At 49.7% G+C, this 24,187-nt stretch overlaps 1 protein-coding gene across 1 annotated transcript; it reads left to right on the top strand.

Annotated features, from left to right (window-relative positions):
- Positions 1-1,177: 1,177 nt before the first annotated feature.
- On the top strand, positions 1,178-23,755 carry MYCBPAP (MYCBP associated protein). Its single transcript, XM_006889462.1, has 21 exons — positions 1,178-1,222; positions 1,335-1,435; positions 1,579-1,667; positions 7,326-7,453; positions 8,003-8,150; positions 8,262-8,365; positions 12,740-12,926; positions 13,169-13,284; positions 14,001-14,151; positions 15,238-15,353; positions 15,443-15,558; positions 16,016-16,124; positions 16,935-17,124; positions 17,630-17,817; positions 18,823-18,969; positions 19,978-20,301; positions 20,607-20,728; positions 21,288-21,403; positions 21,719-21,861; positions 21,990-22,163; positions 23,612-23,755. Exons 1-21 carry the CDS (start codon positions 1,178-1,180, stop codon positions 23,753-23,755), a joined length of 2,958 nt encoding a protein of 985 aa, XP_006889524.1.
- Positions 23,756-24,187: the final 432 nt, after the last annotated feature.

Genomic DNA, 24,187 nt, shown 5'->3' with positions numbered 1-24,187 from the left:
AATGTACTGTGTTGTCATTTTTGTTTAAAAAAAAATCTCCAAAGACTGATACGGTTGGATAAAAGAGGCCCTAGGTCAGGGTGAATGCCTGGCTTGTTTGAGAAGTGGTAGAGCACGCGAATGGCTAGGGAAATGGCCACTAAGGTCGGAGTAGGATGCCATGGGCATTTATCTCCAATTCAGGAGCTCTCAGCACGTGGTGGAGAGGAGATTGAAACTGTCAACTTGTTTGGATCCACAATTAACACCCTTGGTAGCAGCAGTCAGAAAATAAAGAGATGCATTGCACTGGGAAAGGCTGCAGTTAGGGACCTCTCCAAATTTGAGGAGTAATGTCAGTGTGCTAAGAAAACAAACAGATTCACTCTGGAGAGGGTTAAACCAGACTGCTCCTTGGAGGCAAGGATTCTGAGACTTCGTCTGACATACTTTGGTCATGTTGTAAGAAGAGATCGGTCCTTGGAGAAGGACATCATGCTTGGGAGGGTGGAGGGCGGGTGCAGGAGGGGAAGGCCCACTACGAGGTGGATTGATTCGGTGACTGGAGCAATCGGGATGGGTGTGTCAGAGACAGTGCGATTGGCACAGGACAGAGCAGAGCTTAGAGCTGTTGTACATAGGGTCGCTGTGAGTCGCAAGCGACTCGACGGCACATAACAACAACAACAACAACGTCAGTGTGAGGACTAAGATGCATCTGGTCAGGCCATGGTCTTTCCGATTACTTGCTATGCCTCTGAGACCTGGACAATGAATAAGGATGACATAAAAAGAACTGACGCCTTTGAGCTGTGGTGTTGGAGAAAAGCACCGAACATCCCAAGGACGGCCAAGAGAACAGATATCTCTTGGAGAGGGTGCAGCTGGAGTGCTCTTTGGAGGCAGGGATGATGAGGTTTTTCCTCAGACATGTTGCTAGGTTGGAGAAGGATATGAGGCTGGGAAGGGCGGAGGGTCGGCGAAAGGAAGACCCTCAACCAGATTGTTGACATGGTGACTGCCGCAATGGGCTCTTGTGTGTCAGGAAATGTGAGGATGGCACAGGATAGAACAGGGTTCAGATCTTTTTGTTCTTAGGGTTGCTACTGGACTACACCTAACAACAACAACACGTGGTGAAATGAATGACCCCTGTGGCACTAGTGTGGAGGACAGGTTAACGCGGAAGACGCTCGCAATGCCCGCTACGTCCTGTCCCCCTAACTTCGCGCGGGGGCGGATGGTGACTACCCAGCAACCCCGACGCCTCATTCGTCCCACTTGGCCCCGCCCCACGGCGACGTCTCGGCGCTCGTGGGCCAGCCTGTGACGTCACCACGTGCCCCCGCCCACAGAGCCCTTTTCGAAGCGGCCGCAGGGAGGAGCTGCCTGCGCCGTGGGCGCGCCAGGATGATGAAGAAGGTGGTGTCGAAGCAGTCTCCGCCCAAGATATTCGGTGGGTGCGCGCTCCCGCGCGGGCGCCGGTTGCTATAGACACTGCGACGGCCGCTGGCGAGCGGGGGCGCGCACGGGCTGCAGGGGCTGCCGCCCAGCTGTTTAGTCTGCGAGTCCGGGCGGCACAGGGCGATCCCCTCACAGCCCAGGTGGCACTATGAAGACGCTAAAGAAGGATTCCCGCCTCAGAATACCAACCACCAAATTATTTGAGGTGTCAGACAACTGGAAAGGTTGGCGCTGTCTGCCTTGGGAGCTCAAATGAACTAGACAGGCCAGGGATGTTTGGGAGGGGATCAGCACGCGGGACTTGGAAGATGAGGGTCCAGCAGAGATGTGAGTAAAGTACACTGGGGCATGGGATGCAGGACACAGCAGCCTCGGGTAGGATGTACAAGATAAAGGAGCACAGGGGACCTTGGGGATGATAAACAGTGGCCGAGGCCCTGGAGGTGATGTTCAAGGCAACGCTCCTCCGGGGAGCTGTCACGGGGCACCGGGCTTTGGGGAACGGGACGTGAGAAGTGGGGGAATTGATGGGTTTCAGGGATCAGAGATGACACTGGGTAGAAATCATAGCTTCTAATCAGAGTAAGGCACAGGGAGCAGGGTCTCCTGACCAAGTAGGATGCAGACTAGCCAGTGGAAGAATTTAAGGCTAGAAGACCAAGGAAATGAGGTCTCTGAGAAGGAGAATCAAGGAAGAATGCAAGAAACACGTGAGGTTGAGGAAACCCATGACCTTGGTGGAGTTCTTGGGCATGTCAGCTGGGAGTTCTGGTGGAAAAACCCAGAGGATTGCATAACACAACTAGCTCTTGTGTCTGACTGCCTTTCCCCACCACGTGCCCTTTCCAGTTGGATGACACCTGTCCAGCTGGTGTGCCCTGATAGCCACTGGATATGATTTGCTTCCTGGACTCTGCAGCTACTCCCTGGTTGCAGGCAAGAAAGCCACAGCTGCAAGACAGCCGACTGACTACCTTCATTCATGCACTGCCCACCCTTGTGGATCTTTCTTTGCTGTTTCCCTATAATGAGGGCCTGTTGTGTGTATGCACTATGCCGAGTGGGCACATCCCTCGTGAAACTCAGTCTAGTGGAGACTCCAAGTTAACTGGGAAAATGTGCAAAGATAATACAGTGCTTCATTGCTGGTATCTAAGCAACCTTTAAGGGACGAAGGGGGCTTAGATCCAAGTCTTGTGAGGAAGGAGGGGTGAGATTTTCTAAAGAAAGTGGCATCTACCACAAACCGAAAGAAAGAGAGGAGAGGTTGCTTTTCCTGGACTCAACGCCTCGTGACCTGAAGCCCAGAACTGTGGGTAAATGTGGCTATATGGTAACCGTGGCCAGGGCAGAGGGGGTGAGTGTGGTAAGCAGTAAGAAAGCCAGAGGAAGCTTCACCACAGTGGGCAGGGGCCAGCCCTGAAAGGGCTTTATGAGCTGCGTCCAAGAGTTGGAGCATGCTCCCTCAGGCCCTGGGAAGATCATCCTTCAATGGTGAAGAGAAAGCTCAGCTGTGAGAGAGACAAGCCTGGAGTCAGGGGAGAGGGCAGGCGAAGTCGGGAAAAATAGTGAGAGTTTAGTTACTTTTCAGCTTGGTATCTTTTTCTTTACCTCCTTTTCTCCCCTTCATCCTTCTTCATAGTACAAAAGTAGGATTTGGGCTGCACAGTGTTACTGCCTCGTGGCATACTTCTCTAACAGTTAAAGAACTATCTGATTGCTTTTCCCAAGGGCGGTCAAGGACTCTCCTTGATCCTATCTCCTCCTCACCTGGTTTCTGGGAGATGTTAATCTGATTTTAACTTTCCGCGGTAAATAAGCCAAGGATAGATTTTTCTTTTCACTGCATGTTTATTTTTAATAAGGGGAAATTTAATTCGCTTAAATAGCCCTTAAGAACATGCACTAGAATGAGGAGGGGATGAGGAAACAGTGTTTCCCGTGCAAGCTCCCTTCCCCTCCTAAATGTCTCATCTTCCCCATTCCACCAATTCAATATCTGCCCTGCGAGGGACAGAACCTTTCTTGGTTCTCCCAGCACAGCCATGAGCTCAGAATGTCCCCAAAATTTTAAGAAACACTTAAAAAGAATACGTCTTAAAGCAAAAAGCAGAGCAAACAGGGTCTGATTTCTTCTCCCTCCATAGCTGCTCCCTTACCCACCTGCAGGGGTAGACCTTGTCTGGGGAGACCTGGGAAGTTGGTACCACGTTTGTGGACATCCTCTTGAACACTTGATTCGTGGCCTGGGTCCAGCAGGTCACTTGCCTGCCCTTGAGAGACCTCTCTGACGCTTTCATACTTGTCAGGATCAAGGCCTCAGCAGGAGCCTGCCTTCAGCTTGGATTTCTAGGCGAGAGGACATACTTCCACTTTAGGTCTGACAGCACCAAGGGGAATGATCAGAAAAAGCCGGGCCTGGTAGCCTAGTGGTGCCATCTCAAAGGCAGGCGGTTTGCATTCATCAGCTGCTCCGCTGGAGAAAGACAGGCACTTTCCTCCCGTCCAGTGTTCTGCCCCTGAAAACCCACTGGCGAGTCAGCTATGAGTCAGTTCCAACCAAACAGCAGATAACCACTATCACCACTGGATCCGCAGCAGCGGTACACCCTTCAAACCTGCAGAGTCCTCACTCCTGCAACTCCTGATGTGACCCATAAGGAACTTTTCCTCCCCCCGGTCTCCAGCTTGCAGCCACCCCAGCTGCAGTTGATGTGAGGAACTGAACACAGAAGCTGCTTTCATTACCTCACACTCCAGAGCCACCCTCCTTCATGACGGGAGGAAGATCAGATGCCACAGGGGTACTTCACACGAAGTCAGCATGCCCTTGGTCCCCAGCTATCCCCAGTACCACACCCCACTTTCCCAGTGAGCCTTCAGTGTTACCGTGCCACACACGTTACACTCAGTCCTGCCTCTGCCTTTGCTCTGACCAGGATGCCTTTGCTACACCCAAACACCTCTGTTTGTTGCTTTATCTGTACAAAGCCTTTCTGTTCTCCCAGGCCTAACAGCCTGTGGAGCCACTTCTGACTCCTGCCCTTGGAACCTTTAGTTAATGCACTAAACTGTGATCCACCCTGGTCTCTCCCTTCTTTGATGTCTAAACCTATTGTTTCTGTCAGTGATGTAAGCATATACACATCTCGTTGCTTGGTGTGTCTGTGCGTTCCTACTACATTTTTCATTTCCTCCACAGAGGGATTGTATCTTAACACGCCATACCGTCTTCCCTGTAGTTTATAGCACATAAAGAGTGCCTAGGAAATTTTCTCTGGGATGGATTTATAGTTTTCACACATATATTGTTAACTAGGGAACTGGTGGTATAATCTGCATAATAACCAAAGGCAGCGCCTCTGGTGGTTCGAATCCACCAGCAGCTCCAAAGAAGGAAGATGGGCAATCTCCTCCCATAAATTGTACTACATTCACAATGACTTCTCAAAAAAATCCCAGACTAGAGTTCCACTAACAACTCAATCTGAACCCACCCAACACCTAGCAAACTTCTAGGACAAAATAGAACAGGATTTCTGAGGCTGTAATCTTTACTGAAGCAGACAGCTTTGTCTTTCTGCACTTGAGATACTGGTGGGTTCCAACTACCAACCGTATGGTTTGCAGCCCAGCACTTAACCCACTATACCATGAAGGCTCCTTCTGTCTGAAACAAACATGAGAAAATAGTTTCTCCATCACTCCAAGAGAAGCGAGAGCTTTGGCTCCAGAAATCTTCAGCAACATTGAAAATCTATGAATTTATATGGACTAATTTAAAACACCCTATACCATCAACAGTAAGAAACATCTGGAGGTGTTTAATCTTTTGAGAAGATGGAGACACAGCCAGGGTGATAGGCAGAGAAAACAAATGTCCTGGAAAATACAATTCCAAGATATTTGTGAAAACAAACTTTCAGCTAGGACCAGATTTCTTGGGCTGTCACCAACTTTGGTGACTTTACAGAAGGGACAGTAGAAATCAGCACCTGAGGCTGGATCTTTACATGTGGTAGCAGATCAAACCTCAGCTACACAAGGTCACGTCCTTTAGCCGTGTGTGTGTCACATATACACACACTTTAACCAATGTATACTCCTAAGTTTCTGTCAACCCCAGTGAGTTTAGAGATTTTGAATTATCTTTGGAAGAATTATTTTTTTTTCTTCTCTAAAAAAAAACACAACAACAACAAAAAAGTTTGGTGTTTGTTAACCAAAACACCATAACATTTGGATGGTGCCTCGTCAAGAGGAAGGCGCTCTGAGAAGAAGTAAACAAAAGCAAATTCTAGGTGTTTTATTTTTCTCTTTGCCAATTCTGTTTTCATTTGAGAGGGCTTTAGGTTTTCTTTTAAGGAACCCCAGTGGAATGGTGATTAAAGAATGTGGTTGCTGGCCGCTAGTTTGAGGAGGCAGGCTGCTTTCTATAAAGGCTGCTTCTATAAAGGCTTGCAGCCATGGGAACTCTCTGGGCAGTTTACCCTGACTTGTAGGTTGGCTGTGAGACAGAATCAACTAGATGTTGGTGGGTTTCTTTGACTCTGTGAAGGCCCCTGCGTCAAAGCAATTCTTAACCAACGAAGAGGAAGGGAGGGAGGGTACCAGCTAGAGATACAAGGTGTATTTGAAATGATGAACCTGTCTCTGTGGAAGGAAGGCAAAGAGAGTGTCCTTGGTGGAGAAAATCCCTCTCCTACCCCAGGTGTTCCTAAAGGGATGCTGGGACACCACATAAGACACGTCTCACATCTCTCTACTCCATCCACTTCCATGGTCTGCAATCAGTCACTTCATTCCTTCAGAAGACTCCTAAATCATTTCATCCTCAGTCCTGCACCCCTATCCCTTCCTCATCCCCTTCCATGTTGTTGCCCTGAGGCCAAATAAAGACTGGACTCTTTAACACAGCTCACTAAGCTCTGAGTCATATGGTCCCTGCTTCCCCATCCACGCTCCACCATCCCTTGCCTCCCACCTCGCTATACTACATTCCAGCTATTTTTAAAGGGCGTGCTTTGAGTTCCAGGAGTGTGCCCATTCCCTCTCATCCCCCTGGGACTCCCTGTTCCCTAAATCCCTTTCTCTAAATTCTCTCCTCCCTCCAGCTCTCCAGTACAGATATCACTGTGGTAAGAATTCTACCCTGATCACCCTACAAACTGGACCGGGGCCCCGGGAGTATCCCATTATGACTCGAGTTCCCTCTGTTTGACAGGCTGACTCTGAGGCCTGAGATGCTTGTATCTCTGTGCCTGACATGTGAAGAAATGCTAACATCATTTTTATGGAATGGAACAAATGGTCTTCCCTCACCCAGACAGTGAGTCAGTGTCACCACTCAGAGAGGCTGAGGACATATCTAGTTGTCCCAGACTACCTGCGTCAGAATCACCTGCGGAACTTAAAGTGATGTGGCTCCCCAGGCCTAGAGAGGTTAAGTGATGCACTCACCATGTCTTTCCACCTTATAGGCAGTGAGTGTGACTGGAACATAAGTCTTCTGACCTCAGTTCAGGCTGCAGGAACCTCAGCCATTGTGGAGGGACAGGGGGACCTTCCGGGGAGACTGTGACCCCAGTGAGGTGCTGCTGTCTGACAGGCACCTCTGCTCCATGTCTGGGTGCCCAGCTCTGACTCCACCCTGGAATCTAGTATTCAATTATGATTTTTTTCTGATGGAATAGTCTATAGGAAGTGATGCTTCTCATCCAAAGGCTGTGTCTCTGGTGGTTCAAATCCACCAGCAGCCCTTTGGGAAGGAGATAGGCAGTCTCCACCTGACAGCCTCGGATATTCAATGAGTTGAGTTGAAGTTGATTATAAAGATACAGAAAGAATGCTTTAAGCACTTGTGACTTTCTGCTTCTCTTCAGAAAAGAAAAAGGCAAAGCTTCCTGAGCAGCCCACACCCCCTATTCAGGAAGAGCCAGAGCCTGTTAGCAATGTCCTTCAAGGAGATGACATCCTTGCCTTAGCCATTAAGAAAGAAGACCTGAAGAAGGTAAGGGCGAAGGTCAGGGCTCCCTTCCTGCTGGAACTTTCCCCTCCTGACCTGTGTGGTCTAGAACGTGAACCGACTCTATTCTCACCACTGGTTTCCTATGCAGAGAGAGTGTTTCATTCCACAGAAAAACCATTAAATGCCGATACCGCCCACTTCAGCAGGGAATGGAATTGACTGGGTTGTAACATTTTTTTGAGGTTCATGTAGAATCCCAGAGGGAACAAAAGGATAGGGTATCTTGTTTCCCACTGAAGCAGGTGCCCTGATCCTCACAGGAAAATGGGTTCAAGGTGCACAGTTACAGGAGGGCAAATAACTTCTTACCTGAGCCACTTCCTCCCTGAGCATGGAGCCATGCAGCGTTATTTTCCCCCCTCCAGGACATCTCTTCCTCAGGCTTTCCCCTCACAGAGCATGTGGGCAGAGCTGGGGAAACAGATTTGTCAGCTCCCAGAGATTCCACTAAGAATTGAGATGGGGGGGATGGTATTGCTTTCCCTCCTCCTGAGCTCAGGTGGGATAAGCCTCTTTTTCCTGTCTTTTTAGCAACACCTTCCTCACCTGAAAACGGAAGCTAAACCTGCCCAGAAATTTATCGTCCGTAAATTCAAACCCAAGACTCTTAAGAGGGAGGTCCGCCACTTAGTAGCCCACTCTGCCCCTCCAGATGCAGCCACTAAGCCCCTGGACTTTGGTATGCTGGTCGTGGCCCTGGCACGCCTCATCTTGGAGGCAGATCTCCATCAAAAGTAACCCCCTGGAGAGCTTCCATCAGCTAGCTCCAGCTTCCTCCTTTTCCCACCAGGTCCCGGTCACAGCTTCAAGGACAGTCACCAGATCCTGCCCCACCACATCTTGGGGAATCTTCAGGACTTTAAGAGAATTGCACTTGCTCGAGGCAACACCAAGGTCTGTTAATAGCTAGTTTTTTTGTTTGTTTCTTTTTTAAAGTGTACTTAGTTTTCTTTTTTGTTTCTCCTTTTTGTTGTGTTAGGTGCCCTCGAGTCCACTATGACCCCCAGCAGTCATCCAATGAACAATAGATTTGAACTCAGCCGTATCTCGTGCCACCATCGCAACTTCCCATCATGCTCATACTCATGTAGTCACTGTGTCAGTCCTTCTAGTTGGGGGTCTTTGTCCCTGACTCTTCCTCTCCTTCAGTGGCTAGTGCATGACATTAAGGAAGTGCTGGTAACTTAGCGGTGAGGAGCAGCACTACCAACCCAGGCGTGCTCACAGTTCAAATCCACCAGCTGCTCCGCGGGAGAAAGAAGGGCCATGTCCTCTTACGCAATTTCCTGTCTCTGAACACCCGCTGGAAGGTCAACTCTGAGTCAGTTCCCACTTGATGGCACATGACAACATAGGAAAATAAGGCTAATTTTTGTGTATTGGATTTGGGGACTTTGTGTGTAGACAGACATGCCATCTGCAAACAGAGGTCATTTTATATCTTTCTTCCCAATCTGTATTTACTTCCTTGCCACATTTCTATATCTAGACCGTCAGGGTGGTGTTGAGGGGATTCGTGGGAGAGGACACCTTGGTTTGTCCGCTCTCCTGGCAAGGAGGCATCTTTGTCCACTGTTCATTATGATGTTAGTGTGTTCACAGCTGCCCGTTGACAGGCTGAGGAAGTTCACTTTTGGGCCTCATTTGCTGAGTTGTTTTTTTGTTTTTTTTTATCATGAATGTCTGTTAACTTTTATCAAATTCCTTTTCTGCATCTTTTGAGATGATCATGTGATTTTTCTTCTCTCGTTTGCAGGCAGGCTAGACACGTGGGTTGGATTTTCAGGGGGTGAACAAGCCTCTCACGCCTCTTGGATCCTGGTGGATGTCAGTGCGCATGTCCCTCACTCGATTTCCTCCACGTTGTGCTTAGCTTGACGGAAGCAGGTTTTCTGTACTTTGTGATCATTTCCGATTCTTTCTCATTTGGTTTTTCCCAGTTATTGTGAGTTGAGTAAAAAGTTACATTTCAAACTGCTTTCCCATCCTACCATTCAGCAAGAGATTTGAGGTCTGTCTCATGTGGTGGTTTTGGGAACACACATTGTTTTATAAAATTAATTCCAAGATAAATTGTTTTATAATACTCATTACAAGACCCATAATGATGGAGCTCTGGTGGCTTAATGGCAAGAAGTTGTGCTGAAATCCAAAGGGCAGGTGGTTCGAATCCACTAGCTGCTCCGCAGAAGGACGGGCAGTCTTCTCTCATGAGATTAACTGCCTCTGAAAACCCACCAGAAGGTCAGCTGTGGGTCGGTTCAGACTCGGTGGTATACAGCAACAACAGACCCATATTGTAGTCACAAACTTCCCAACTCCACCCTGTGACTCTCATATCCATTAGTCCTTCTCTCCTACCTTCATCTTTGGGCAAATGTGGTCCTTCTGACCTTACTTGGGTGATTATTCTAAGGAGTAAGTGCCTCCCTGGTGTTACAGGTTACCTTACAGGCTGTGCAGAGCTGCCTCAAAGAGGTGAGAAGCTGGAGTGATTTCAGCCTCCCACCTGGTAATCAAGCAGAAATCAAGTTAAAGAGTCAGTCTAGTCTCTGGGCCTTCAGTTAAAGAAGACTCTTGCCCTGAAAGAGTTGACACTTTAATTGCAAGTTACAGAATCTGCAGAATCTAATTTAAGCCTTTGGTTGGAGAAGAGTTTACTATAAAAAACGGAGGCACCTCTAGGAACCCAAAGATCAGCGTGCATCTGGCACCGAGTCGCCTGCACTTGGGAAAGCCTCAGGCTCAGGCCTTTGCCCCTTCCTCTGCCTGTTCCTCTGTGCACTGGCTTCATTCACCTTCCTCTGAAGATGAGCCAGCTCTCCTCGGTTCACGTGGTGTGGAGGCTGGCTTCCCCCCAGCTCCCAGGGCCACGTGGAAAGCTAATCCATCTTCCTGACCCTGGCATACACAGGGCTTCTTCCTATATTGTTCAGTGCCTTGCTTCCCTGATCCTAGGAAAAGACCCTCTAAGTGTCAGGGTCTGTAGGACCTGGGGTACAGAGGTCATTTACCATCAGTTGTAAGAAAAAACACATAATTAAAAGATGCTTTTGGGGTTGTTTTTTGGTTTTAGGAGGTTTTTTAAAACAGATTTGAGTGAAAGTTCACAAAAGAAATTGATTCAAACATTCATATACATTTTGTTTTACAACATTAATTACAATAGCCACCATATAATCGCACTCTTAACCATTTTTCCCTTGTAATTTTCATTTCCAGTAATCCTTTTGTCCTTTCCGCCTTATCTTCTGGCCTTATCCTTGGGCAAATGCTGTTCCTTTGACCTTCTATGGTTCGGTTAGTTATTCTGCGTGAGTGCTTGTTGTTATTACTGGTCATCTTATAGGACTTACTAATGTTTGGCTGAAAGTTGAGCCATGGAGTGAGTTTTGTTCAGGTTCAAAAGGTGACCTCAGGCCAGAGCCTCAGAGATTCCGTCAGTCTCTAATGGACCGGGAAGCCGGGCCTTTTTATGTTTTTGAGTTCTGTTCCACTTTCCCCCCTACTCTATCTAGGACCATCTCATTTGATCCCTGTCTAGTTCTTCTGGCCTCAGGGTCATGGATGTTGAGGTTTACATGGTCCATTTGTCATTTATTCATTGTTGCACATTTCCCTCCCTAACCCCCACCCCCCAGTTCACTTTCTTCTTTAAAAAGATCTTTTCACTGTTACACAATTTCTTCCCTCCCCCCGTCGCCCAGTCTACTTTGCTATGTACCTCTTATTCTGGATTATTGTCATGCAAATAATACCTAATTATTTCTTTCTTTTAGACAGTTCTTTATCTATTTCAATACAGTGTTTATTATTTATCCCCTCTTCATTTCCCCCTATTTTCTTTTCAGTCCTGTTTTATAACAGTGACATTATGCAGTAATTTATCCTTTTATGACTGAAATAATTCACTCAGCATAATGTCCTCCAGGGTTACCCATTTTGTATATTTTATTAGTTCCTTGTTTTTTCAGTGCTGCATAGTATTCCATTGTGTGAATATACTACAGCTTCTCTATCCATTCATTTGTTTATGGGCACTTGGGTTGCTTTCATCTCTTTGCTATTGTGAACAATGCAGCAATCAACATGGTTGTGCAGGTCCATTAATCCTTTGTACTAATTGCTTGGGGGGGAGGTTTAAAAACACTGAAAATGTTTTAATTTTTTTTTATTGTTCCACATTTTCTTGCTCCTTCCCCCAGCCTTTCCTGCAATGCACCCCTTGTTCCAGATATTGTCATACATAGAATGCCTATTCGTATATCCGTTTCTGACAGTTCTTCTCCTCATGGATCTAACACGTTATAACATTGATCTAATGTAGTGTTCTTACACTGATCTGAGATCTTCATTATCTATCCGTTTTCTCCTCAACCTCCCCCATGTCTGTCCTATTTTATAAGAGCAGTTTTGTACAGTACTTGTCCTTTTGTGACTGAGATAGTTCACTTAACATAATGTCTGCCAGACTCCCCCATGTTGTGTAATGTTTTATGAGTTCATTGTTTTTCAATGTTACATAATATTCCATTGTGCGAATGTCCCATAGCTTTTCTTCTATTCCTTTGGTGGATGGGCACTTGAGTTGCTTCTGTCTTTTTGCTGTTGTAAATAACATAGCAATAAACCTGGGTGTGCATACATCAGTTTGAGTCATGGCTCTCGTTTCTTCAGAGTATATTCCCAGTAGTGAACTTGTTGAGTCAAATGGTATTTCTATTTCCAACTTTTTGAGAAAGCACCAGATGGTGTTCCATACTGGCTGTACCATTTTACATTCCCACCAGCAATGAATAAGAACCTCACCAGTATTTGCTAAGTTGTTTTGATACATTTTTGCTTTTCTTCCCTTTTCTTTCTTCTGGTTATGGAAAGACTAATAGTTTCACCTTAGATGGTTCCTCCCCAGCTTTGAAAACCCCAGTTGTTGCTCACCCAAGTAGGATGTAGAGCATTGTCTTTGAGGGCTGTGTTATGTCGATTGATCTCAAAATCTCCCAAGACTAAGGTCCCACAGCTCCAGAACCAGCAGTCCCTTTCCTCAGAGTGTTTGATCATGATTCCTAAAAGTTGTTGACCTGCTTTCCAAGCTCTCTGGCTCTGTGATTTTTCTTCTGTGCTTGCTACCTTGGGAGCCTGGAGAAGAGGGGTTCTTAGTGGGAGTGGGATGATCCCCAAGGGGAATGCTGACCTCCTGTAACTCTGCTTGGCTCCGCAGTCCACACTTCCTCATCCCCCGCTGCACACATATGTTGTATTTTTCAGCTGGCGGAACAGATACCCACTCCGCCCTGTCTGTTAACCCTCATCTCAGCAAAAGATGAGCCAAAGTTCCCCAAAACTCCCAAAGCAGAGAAGGAACATCTCTGGACCCCATCTCTTCAACACAATTTTCTGAAAAACTGGCAGCGCCACATTGCCCTGCGGAAGCAGCAGCAGGAAGCCCTCAGCAGTGAGTGAAATGGACAGGCCGCCCGCCTGGCCTCCATCTGGCACCAGGGCCCTGCTGGCTTTCTCTCCCCCACACCTGTCCAGACCCCAGACTCCGGCTGGTGCGGCTGGAGTCTGTGCCATTCCCACCCGAGAGCTTTCCACTCTTAAGCCTTAGTGCATCCTGACGTCTGCCTGGTGAGCGGGTGACTGGGCCTCTTCTGGTGTGGTGGAGGGGCTGCATCCTTAGCCTGCTGTTTCTAGAACACCTGAAGAAGCCGGTTGGTGACCTGGTGATGCATGCTGGGGAGGCCTACCGACGGATTCAGGAAGAGCAAGAGTGCATTGATCGTGCCCTTCCCACGCAGCATGACGGGAAGGTAGGGGCAGCCTTTCCCATAGGCTCTGTCCGGAGGGGCTCTGAACAAAGCTAGGGTGTCTCAGGTTGCATAAATGGGGAGAAGAACGTTTCTCTACTGCAGAGCACTGTCATGCCTGCAGACCCTGACAGGTGACATCACTGACCTGGTTACTGGGTGCTCAGAGGCTAGTCAGAGTCCCTAGGTGGCGCCAACTGAAAGAGCAGAGGTTGGAGCCCACCAACCTTTGGTTCCTCAGCAGAAAGGCCTGGTGATCTCCTTCCCAAAAAGCCAGCCACTGGAAACCCTAAGGGAGCACAATTACTCCGCTTAACATGGGTTTGCTATGAGTCAAAATCAACTATCTGGGGGTTTAGGGGCAGGAGGAGACTAGCCCATTAGGCAGTCACCCTGTGGCAGTGAGTGGTGGTCAATTTGAAGAGAAAGATGTCACCGGTTCTCAGTAATCAGAACGGTCAGTGAGTATCTGTCTCCTGAGAGCTCAGGCTGCAGCTTGCGTATCACCCAGGACACCACAGTGTGTTCCAGCCTCGCAGTGCGGGGCCTGCACTGACCCACGCTGGATTTCCAGGGGCAGGTAAACGCTGCAACAGGGCATCCAGTGGTGCCGTGATGAATACAAATGAGGGGATATCTGTGGCTTGAATGCTTTTGCTCTCAACCTGCACTGCCCAACGCTGTCCAGGTGACCTCTCTCATCTCTTCTTCCTGGCCAGTGTGGCGATGAGAACAGTGGCTTCTGGAGTCGACTGGAATATGTGGGAGATGAAATAACAGGTCTGGTCATGACAAAGACAAAACGACAGCGTGGCCTCATGGAACCCATCACTCACGTCAGGAAGCCCCGCTCCATCAGGGCAGAGTTGGGTGAGGAGCAGGGCATCTTGTGGCTGGCGTCAGGAGGTAGGATGGTGTGGTAATGGCGGGTGCTGTGGTCAGTGTGTGACGGACCCAGGATGGGGGAACCTCGTCCAGTCACACATAGCCTTGTGACTTTACGCATGTCACGTAACTTTGCTGAGTGCCGTTATTCTCTTCAGTAGAATGGTGACAGAAATAGTAGAAGCAATAAGAAATAGTAAGGGGGAAAAACTACAGCTGGAGCGTAGGCTGTGGCGCCATGCCATCCAGTAGAGCAGCCATGAGCCACTTACAGCTACCAAACACCTGAGATGCACTTGTTAGAGCTGGGATATGGGTTACACACTGGGCTCCAGAGATTAGAATGAAACGAAAGAAATGCTGTGAATCATCCTTCTACAGCATGTTGAAATGATATATTGGGATAAATAAATTGTTATTAAAAATCACTTTGATGGCATGCATCTGTGCACACGTAGATTCCTGCACTGCTCTCGAGCCCGGCAAGGCTGCCAGCACTGGGTCTGTGATCTCGGCGGGTCATTTCAGCCTCCTTGGTCTTCAGCTTCTCCTGTAAATCCTGACAGGGTTGTGCAAGGGTTAAATGAGACAGCGCGTCTTCAGAGGTCCTGCCCTATAGTAAAATCCCAAACCACATCCGCCACTCCAGAGTCCTGGTGGCACCGTGGTTTAAAGGGCTGCTGCTAACCAAGAGAGGTCAGCAGTTCAAACCCCACTAAGCTGCTTCTTGGGAGCAAGACATGGCAGTCTGCATCTGTAAAGATCGACAGCCTTCGAAGCTCGGTAGGGCTCAGCACTGTCTTGGAGGGTGGTTATGAGTATTCCCTGGGTAGCAGTCAACACACTACAGCTTTTCTTGCTAATGCCAAGATTTGGCTCTGTGGAGGCCAGTTTTGTGGGTGTTCTGTGTTAGCACTGTTGAGAAAGTTTTGGGACAAAGATTAGTGTTCTGCGGCCACAGGGAACCTGTGTTTTAACCCTTCTTAGACAGAGTGCTGGGTGGGCACGGTCAGAGACCGCAGGAAGTGGTGGGAAGGCCTCTTTGCTGAGGGTCCTTGGGCCCTGCTGTAGGGCTACCAGATCAGAAGGATGCCTGGTACCGCTCCACCTGGGATCGGAGTCTGTTTCTGATTTACCGCCGCAAAGAGCTACAGAATGTCCTGGCTGAGCTGGATTTTAACCAGCAGGTTGGTAACGCCCCTGTGCCCCAGTCTGAAGCCCCACCAGGTGGTACCTGTCTTCAGTTGGCTAATACTCTCTTTCTGGTCTCTCTAAGGATATTGATGGCCTGGAGGTGGTGGGCAGAGGGAAGCCTTTCTCAGCAGTTACGGTAGAAGACTATAAGCTGTTTGAAAACATCGAGGAAACGTCCTCTGAAGACACAGTCAGCTTGTGAGTCAGGTCTGGGCTGCAGGGAGAGAGGCTGAGAACATGCAGTCTCCTTCAGCACCACAAGCTTTTGACAGGCTGTCTTCCTTGAAGTCCAGGTGCTTCCCTCCCAATTCCCCCTTGGCAGCTGCCCCCACCTCCTCTCACTCATTCCAGCACCTGTGCGGGCTTTTCCACTCCCAGCTGCCCCTTTCCAGAAAGCAGCTCTCAGTGTAGATTTCCTAGATATGCTGTTGCTGAAAAGGGACTACCTTCAGACTCTTGTACTGCTATACATAGTGAACAGTTCTGTCTTGAGGCCTTGAAGAGCCTCTGGATTTTACCAGAGTTCAAGTGAAGCTGGTCATATTCCACTGCAGGACAGAGCGGACGGCTTCTCTAGACATCCTGGCAGCCATGTGTGTGAGCTCCACGCAGCATGACTGTGGCACCTTCAAGGAAAATGTGGTTTTTCTTACAGAGACTTAATGACCAGTAGCTCTGATGTCTCCATGCCTATTCTCGGCCCCTCCCTGCTGTTCTGTGGTAAGCGGGCGTTCTGGATCAGAGGCAGTAACCCACAGGACAAGGTAAGGCAGCCTTCACCCTCAGCCACGTGCGGGAAGGGCTCCCTCAGGTGCGGTCCCAAGGTCACTGGCATTCACACAGAGCCACACACTCTCCTGGTTTGCCTTTTTATCTGGTCACACACACTCACACATCTGAAAATGGTAACAGCAACACTGACTTGAACAAGAATAAGCTCACAGGGCTAAAAAGAGAGTGTCACAAGGCACCCAGTTTGTACCCACCCCCAAGCATGTAAATAAAGAAAACATACCAAATAGCTATTGTTTTAAGAAGGTTCTAGAAGCAACCATGTTCACTGTCTATAAACTCTGTCTTAGCTCTTCACTGCTGTTGGCATCCTCAGAGACAGCCACTGTTAGGGCATAGTGCCGTTCCTCTTGAGGATCGCTAGGCTCGGAAGGAGCTCTGGTGGCCCTGTGGTAGAAGCTGCACTGCAGTCCCAAAGGCATGCAGTTCAAATCTACCTCTGGCACACAACACAACAGGCTCTGAAGGATCCTGGTGAGTTCTGGTGACTTTATGAGTAAGGAGTTGCACTGCCAACCCAAAGGTATGCTATTCAAATCCACCATGGGAGAAAGATAGGCAGTCTCCTCCAGTACCATTTACTGCCTCTGAAAATCTGCTGGATGGTCAGCTAGGAGTCTGTTCTGACTAGATGGCACATAACAACAATAACAGGCCGTGAGGACAAGGATGTGGGACTTCCATTGTTAAAATCGAGACATTTCCAGTCATAAAGGGGCAAGTTAGTCACCTTAGACCAGGGCCTCCAGCAAAGCCATTTCTCATACCTTTTCCCTCTCTAGGGTCAGGTTGGAATTGCTGCCTGCATGGTTTTTGAAACTGTAGAAGGGGAGAAAACATCTTCAGAACTGACTGTGGTTAATAATGGCACGGTGGCCATTTGGTACGACTGGCGGCGGCAGGCCCAGCTGCAATCCTTCCAAGACTTGACAAGAAACAGGACCCAACGGTTTTACTTTAACAACCGGGCAGGTATCTAGGAAACTCTGCCTTACTCACCAGGTCCTGGCTGGAGCTGACCTGTCCTCAGCCTCTGTGAAAAGCAAGAGCCTGATTACTGCCCAGCTCCTACAAGTTTGAGTCCTATAACCCCCAGCTCCAGCCCTTTTCATTTCTCCTGTGCATGTGTGTGAGGCCTAACTATTCCCATCTGATGGGCAAAAAGTGGAGCTCTTGAGCATACAAACTGGCCAGCCACTTGGGAGCAGAAACACATAGTCTAGGGGTCCAGTTACCTATCCACACAGACCTGGGCCTCGGATGACCCTCTGTCCCAGCTTGCCTGGGGCTTTTCCAGTCTCGGAATTGAAATTCTCACATCCCAGGAAAGCCCTCAGCCCTGGTCACCCTGCCTGCAGCTTTGGTTACATAGACGCACATTAACTAGGGGCTCAGTTACTGAGTTAACTATATACACACATGCTCGGGGTTCAGCTAGTTTTTACTCATTGGAAACCTCCGTTTCTGCACAACTCAGGAGTGATTCTGCCTGGAGAAACAAAGAACTTCACCTTCTCCTTCAAGTCTCTGGATGCTGGGATCTTCAGGGAATCATGGGAATTTAGAACTCACCCCACTGTCTTAGGAGGTGCCCTCTTGCAAGTCAATCTGCATGCCATCTCCCTGGCCCAAGACATTTCCAGGCAGGACCGGATGTCACTGCAGGTAGGGACCTCAGGCTCTTTCCCCTGTGGACACCTGATCGGTGACCCTGAGGTGCTACCTGGCAATGGGGCAGGGATCTTGTTTCTCCAGAACCCAGGGACGAATTGCTGCTTTTTGCAAACAGGCAACTACTCTCACCAAAGAGTTGCTTTCCAGGGCTTTGTGACGCAAAAGATGGGTGAGCTGCTCTCAGCCCCACCAGGCAGGGGAGCCCCCCACTTAATTGAAAAGAAATGAGACTGAGCCTTAGGCTGTGGGCCTAAGTAGTTATTAGAATCCAAATAGAACTGAGGCCCGTTCATGCCACTGGTACGACCTGGTACTTGACAGTGGAGCTGCTTTTTAATGGGCAGGATTTCTAAGTCAGACAAGCCAAAGAGGACACTTGAAACAGTGAGAAGCATCTACCCACCACCATCTAACCCACGGGTTCAGTGAGGTGCACCTGTGGGTACGAGTGTGAGATGAGGCCTGGGGAGAGCTGCTGTCCCCTGATGGTTTCTAATTCTGTGTGACCCCCAAACCCATCCCAATTACATTAGCAGGGTCCAGCCAGCAGTGATCCAAGGTCATTATGCAACTGTGTCGTTTCCACTTTACTCGCTGACTCAAGGGTCTGACACTCACCCTAGCTGCCCTTTGTGTGTCCTGTAACAGCGACCAACCCTGTGGGCAAGCAGATGTCATGATACCGTCCACCCTGGAGAATCCAAATTGTGCTTCCCTTACCTCCCGCCCTTCTTCCTAATCCGGAGAAATGCCATGTCGCCTGGTCCACCACCCAAGCAGCTCTTCTCTAGGACAGGCCTTCCTCTGCATCCTTTTCCTCTTCTTTTGAGCCTGGGACTAGGGGTGTGGATATGTATGAGAGAGAAAGAGACAGATGTAGAAGTGACAAGAACTCAACACTCAACGAGGCACATAGTCTGAAGGACCCAGCTTGCCTCCAGGAGATGAGTTTTGAAAGGCAGGCTGCCATCCTGTGAGCCCTTCTCTTTTTTCCAGAATAAGCTGACTTCCCGTGAAGCCCTGACCACTGTGGACAGCCTGGTGCAGGAGCTGCAGAAGGGGATCCTCACCCCAGAGCGCTCCTTCTCCCCCGTGGATGCCTATGTCACTGAGGAGGACTTGTTCCACTACAGGAATCCCCTGGTAAGAGCCCCCGCTGGCCTCTGCCCCACGTGCACGCCTGCACGATGGGAGTCACAGACCCTGTTGTAAAGCAGGCCTGTTCTGAGACTCTTGTGGGAGTAACGTTTTCCTCACAGCTGCTTTCTTTTCCCAATGTACTTTTTATTGTAGTTTGCTTACAAAGAAGGCTGGTTTGTCATTCACATTGTGCTTTGTAATGCCAATCACAATATCCCCGATGCCATCTCATTTCCCCCACTTCCTCCCTGTATGTCTCATTTCCACAAATCCTTTGTTCTACCACTTCCTGCCTTGTGGGCTTTCTCTTTGACAAATGCTGCCCTTTAGACCTTATAAGGTTGATTCCCCTAAGGATTGAGTGCCCCACCGGTGTCACTGGTCACCATATAGACCTCTCTATGGTTTGGCTGAAAGTTGAACCCCTGGAGTGGTTAATGTCTCCACTTCACGGTCAGCAATCTAAGGCACAGGGGTTATGTCCCAAGGTTCCTGGGAAATAGCTCTTTGATGAGAACAGAACAAATCCCTTCATTCAAATCCGATCTTAGTTGGAAATCATAATGTAGAAACTTCATCTCATGTACCTTGGGCCTGTTGTTAGGTGGGACCATCCTTGGGGGGAAAATATCATGCTGGGAAAGGGGGAGGGGAAAAAGATGGCAAAGAGCAGTCGCCATGAGCTGGCACAGTGACGGCAACAGTGGGCTCGGGAGTTAGCAGAGATTGTGAGGGCAGAGGAAGGGTCACACTGGTTGTTCATAGGGTTGCTGCCAGTTCTGCTTGACTCTTAGGCAACTAACAGAGACAACAACAATGTAAAAAAAAAGTGCTTGAAATTAGAGACGCTCAGGTGAAAGGGTAGTGGGGAGCCGCTCTAGCTGCCCTACCAGCTTCCTCCCTGTCTCTTCTCTCCAGGTTTTTGAGGGAGGAAGTGGGAAACTAGAAGGGATCTCGCTCGGGTGCCCCACACCCAGGCCTTCCTCACATGCCTTCGCTCATCTGCTGCAGCTCCATTACCAGCACCCAGTGGTCCAGAACCTGCACAAGATGTGGCATCAGTACATAATGGTGCCCCCCAAAGCCCCGGACGCCAGGCTGGCTGAGGAGGAGCAGCTCAGTTCCAGGACCCGGCACCCCCAGGCCCAGTCAGCCTCTGTCTTGGGGGGCCACCCATCCCGGTCCGAGGGCGGAGCCCAGAAGCATGGATCTAAATTTCCTCCGTGGAAGACCACCAAGGAGGAGATCCCCCAGATGGAGAGCACCGGGAGCCCCTTGGAGTCCGAGAGCCAACCCGTGCCCGAATGGAACCTCTGTCTGGACGACTTCAAAAAGGTGCCTCCCAGACCCTGGCAGGGTGGTAGAGATTGCTCAGGCCTTGAACAAATGAGAAAGACAAGCCCCAGATAAAGACAAGCTCTCATGGCCCAGAGAAGGCTACCTTTAGATGGGAGAGTCCAAGTGTGCACGAGGGGCTCATGAGAATAGTCTTTCAAGGCTTCCACAGAAGGTACCTCTCCATGGCTACAGCCCCTCCAACTCTACGCTCCTCTGCCCAGCACCGCCCAGCACTAGAGGACACAGGGACCCTTGGAGTCCCAGGGCTAAGCGGTTCCCCATGATGTTTGTGATCCTGCTAGGCAGTGATGGCACTTCCTGATGAAAACTACCAAGAAGAAGCCTTAATCAGACTTAACAGAGGGGCTCTGGAGCTGTGTCAGGAGCCCACACGGCAGCAGTCAGACTTCCTGTACCAGAACTGGTAGGTGCCCCACCAGGAAAGCCTGCCTTTTGCCTCCCTCCCCTTGATGACATCTGCTGGCCTAGTGGTAAGGAGTTGCACGGCCAACCCAAAGGCATGTGGCTCGAATCCACCAGCTACCCTGAGGGAGAAAACTGAGCAGTCTCCTCGCAGGTAACTTCGTCATTAAGTGCCTTGAGTCTACTATGACTCATAGCGACCGTATGAGCGAATGGTTCTGAGCCTTGTCTTATCCTATGCCATTTTGCCCATCTCTGACACACGCGAGCCCACTGTCATAGTCACTGTGTCAATCGATGCAACTTATAACCTCTGCATTCCCGCTGGAGGGTCAGCCGTGAGTCAGCTCGGGTCAGCTGTGACGGCACATAACAACAACGTGAGGACATCTGGCCAGGAGCCTGGGAAAGCCAGTCCCAGAGCAGGGCTCCCCTTGAGCTCAGGTTGCTGCAAAGTTTGGCTCCTCCAAGAGGAGGATTCCGTGCTCTGGTGGTTCTGGCTGGAGGTTCAAGGCCGAGTGAAGGATAGTAACTTTGCTCCAATATGCTTTGTCCTCTAGTTTGCAGCTGTGGTGGAATGTGATTGACAGTCTCGTGAGCTACTCGCTGTGGCTGCGGGCTCTGCTGGGCCTGCCTGAGAAGGAGACCATCTATCTGGATGGGCCAGACGAGCAAGGTCAGACGTGGCACAACTTCCCTTCCCTTTTACCTGGTCACCTCGGCCATCTCTGTCCCTGTGGTGGAACCTCTCGTCAGCTGAGCGAATAGAGGAGTCCCCTGCTACCCTCCTTCTATCTGCTCACAGGATTGGGGAGCCTGGGATCTCATGCAAGCTGAGTCCCACAGAGGGTGAATGACTGGTCACTTAAAACTGCCGAGAACAGCCGGCAGGGCGCAAGGCTCTCACCCTCTGCTCTCCGTACCCTCCTCCATATGTCTCCTGCCCTGTGCCCTCATCTAAGTCATGTTGTCTTCCCCTCAACTCCTATAGATCACAAATTACCTCCTGTCATGGAAGTGAAGGTGACTGCTGGCAGAGTCGGGAAGGAGGACCGGAAAGGGCCGTACCAAGAAAAGAAGCAACTAGGAATCAAAGACAAAGAGGATAAAAAAGGAGCCAAGTTACCGAAAGAGGCATGCGGGGAGATGCCCTGGGCCTGGGAGGGTTGCGAGGACCTTCCCAGCTTTCCCAGTTCCCTGCATCCCAGGTGCCACTGGAAGCCACATGGGTTTGGTTTTTGGTTGTTGTTTTTTACTCCAAGCAGGACCGTATAAACAGCAAGAAGCAAAAAGCAAAGGATGACAAGAAACTAATGAAATCTACAAGCCGGGACAGGGTTTTCATGGATGACATGACCCCTGACAGTCTCAGCCCCTCCCAAGAACCCATCGACCCCCTGGTCATGGAGGCATACATCCAGAGCCTGCACTCAGAGGTGAGCGCAGAGCCCAGCCCTCCACTGCCTCATGCTTGCCAGCCTGTCTCCCTCCCTCCCTCCCTCATCACTGGGTTTACTCCACAACCTCCCAGCACCTGCTGCATCAGTGATTGAAGCAGATCTGCCCTTGTGAAGGGCATGCGAGTGTGGGAGACAGACCTCATCAATGAGTAACTCATCTGGCATGCTAAGTGGTAAACACGATGGGAAAGAGAAAGATAAGGACACGGGGAGGCCTGGGCAGGGTAGCTCGGTGGCAGGAGCTGGGTGGGTCTCAGTGGGTAGGTGACATGAGTAAAGAGGGGAGAGGTGTGACCCTGTGGCCATCCCAGGAAGGAGGGAGTGGACCAGCCTGATGAGAGACAGGGAGGGAGAGCCCCAAGGGGAGACAGCCAGAGAGGCCCTGCGGGCAGGCCATGTGAGCCACTGTGAGGACTCTTTCTTTAGGTTTTCCTCTGAGATGAGAGGCCACATCAGGTTTTAAATGGCAGAGTGACATGATCCGATGTCGGCTTTAAAAGATCACAGTGGCTGGTTGGAAATAAGACTTAAGGGGAACAGACCGGAAGCCCTTCTCATTCTGCTGCTTCCTCTTCCTCTCTGGGTTAGGCACGTCATAGCAGATGTATTCATCCCTTAGGGGAATACCGTGTAGGATGGGTTTCCATCAACAGCAAAGGTAGCAACACTGGAGAGGCTAGATAAGGACACAGGCTCTTAAGCAGCAGCACCTAAACAATGCAGCAGGGTGTTTTGTTACTGTTCCTGTTGTGTGGGTTTTTTTTGGGGGGGAGGAGAAGGTTCACACCCCCATGCAAACTATGCCAAGTGCCTAAAGGCAGAACTGAACTGGCAGGGCGCACCTGAGGTTGGAGCGATGCTGCTGATCTCGGTGGACCAGAAACCCCATTGGCTGCTGGTGATATTACTAAGATTTCTAAAGGCTGCGGGGTGGGGGTGGGGGGGGGTCTAGAAAGAAAAGGCTCTGAGGACTCATGGATAGATTATCCCTCAGTTCTTCACAGTTAAGAATCAACTTCCTTCAGCTTGTATAAGCGAATGTTTGGGACCCATAGACACAGGGACCTTTCTGTGTGTGGACCTGGGATTTTCCAGGAGAGATATTAGCCTCTGGAAAAAGTTGGAGCTGAGCTGAAGCCCAGCTAAGGAGCCAACTGGCCACTGCTACCTGATCTCCCATCTGTAAATTCTAATGCCCCCATGGCTCACAGAAGCACAGCGCGAAACCCCTCCCTGCAAACACTGTTTGGAAAATACCATTATTTGCAAATACAAGTGTTCTGCAGAAATATTAAAAACTTCGGGGTTTGCGGTGCCCCAGTAGTTCTCTCCAGGAGCTAGTTATGGTCACCCGTGTAGCATGGCTGAGGATCCCTTGTCCACAGAGGGAACTTTGACTTGTGATGTGTGTCCTGTCCTTCCAGGTCTATGAGCTGCTGGACACGCTGGTGACCAGGGTGATGATTCTGGCTGATGACCTCAGCCCCATGAAGAGGAGTGTTTCTATCTTTGAGACCGACTTGCCTTCTGGGAGCTGGCAAACAGACAAATCAATAAAGAACTTTTAAGTTTCTAACATTTCTGTTTGCCTTTGTGTCTTGGATGCTGGATTTTGATGAGGTCAACTCCGCCCTCCTCATCCCACCCTGTGCTCAGATTCCCAGCACCACCACCAGTACAAAGAGCCATCCAGGAGGAAGAGAAGATAGACACCACCAAGTGTGGTGATATGTGGGAGAACAGTCAGAAGGACAGGTGGGTGGTTGGACAAGGAAGTGACAGCGCCCCTCCTAGCCTGCACCTGCCTGCACCTCTGGTCTTCCCAGGCCCCCCTCTCAGGGTCCTATTTCTCTCAGTTGCATATTTCTGAAGCATCATTGTCAAGTATGACAGGGACTAGAGGACCAGAGCCCCTGGGAGCTGACTCCCTGGATCTGCCCACTTCGTTGGGTCCACAGACACCGCCCCCGCCCGCCCCCCGCCCCAGTCCCTGAGGATCA

The sequence above is a fragment of the Elephantulus edwardii genome, unplaced genomic scaffold (assembly GCF_000299155.1).
Source record: "Elephantulus edwardii isolate Elephantulus edwardi_28Jun2011 unplaced genomic scaffold, EleEdw1.0 scaffold00077, whole genome shotgun sequence".
In the NCBI taxonomy this organism is placed as follows: domain Eukaryota; kingdom Metazoa; phylum Chordata; class Mammalia; order Macroscelidea; family Macroscelididae; genus Elephantulus; species Elephantulus edwardii.
This window is presented reverse-complemented; position numbering and strand designations above follow the sequence as displayed.

Bases quoted from the DNA above. Each gene is read 5' to 3' on its own strand.
- MYCBPAP (XM_006889462.1), top strand. From the start codon at position 1,178: ATGCCCGCTACGTCCTGTCCCCCTAACTTCGCGCGGGGGCGGATG. The intron at 18,970-19,977 runs GTAAGAGCCCCC...CATCTGCTGCAG, and splicing joins TCCACTACAGGAATCCCCTG to CTCCATTACCAGCACCCAGT. The intron at 20,302-20,606 runs GTGCCTCCCAGA...TGATCCTGCTAG, and splicing joins GTCTGGACGACTTCAAAAAG to GCAGTGATGGCACTTCCTGA.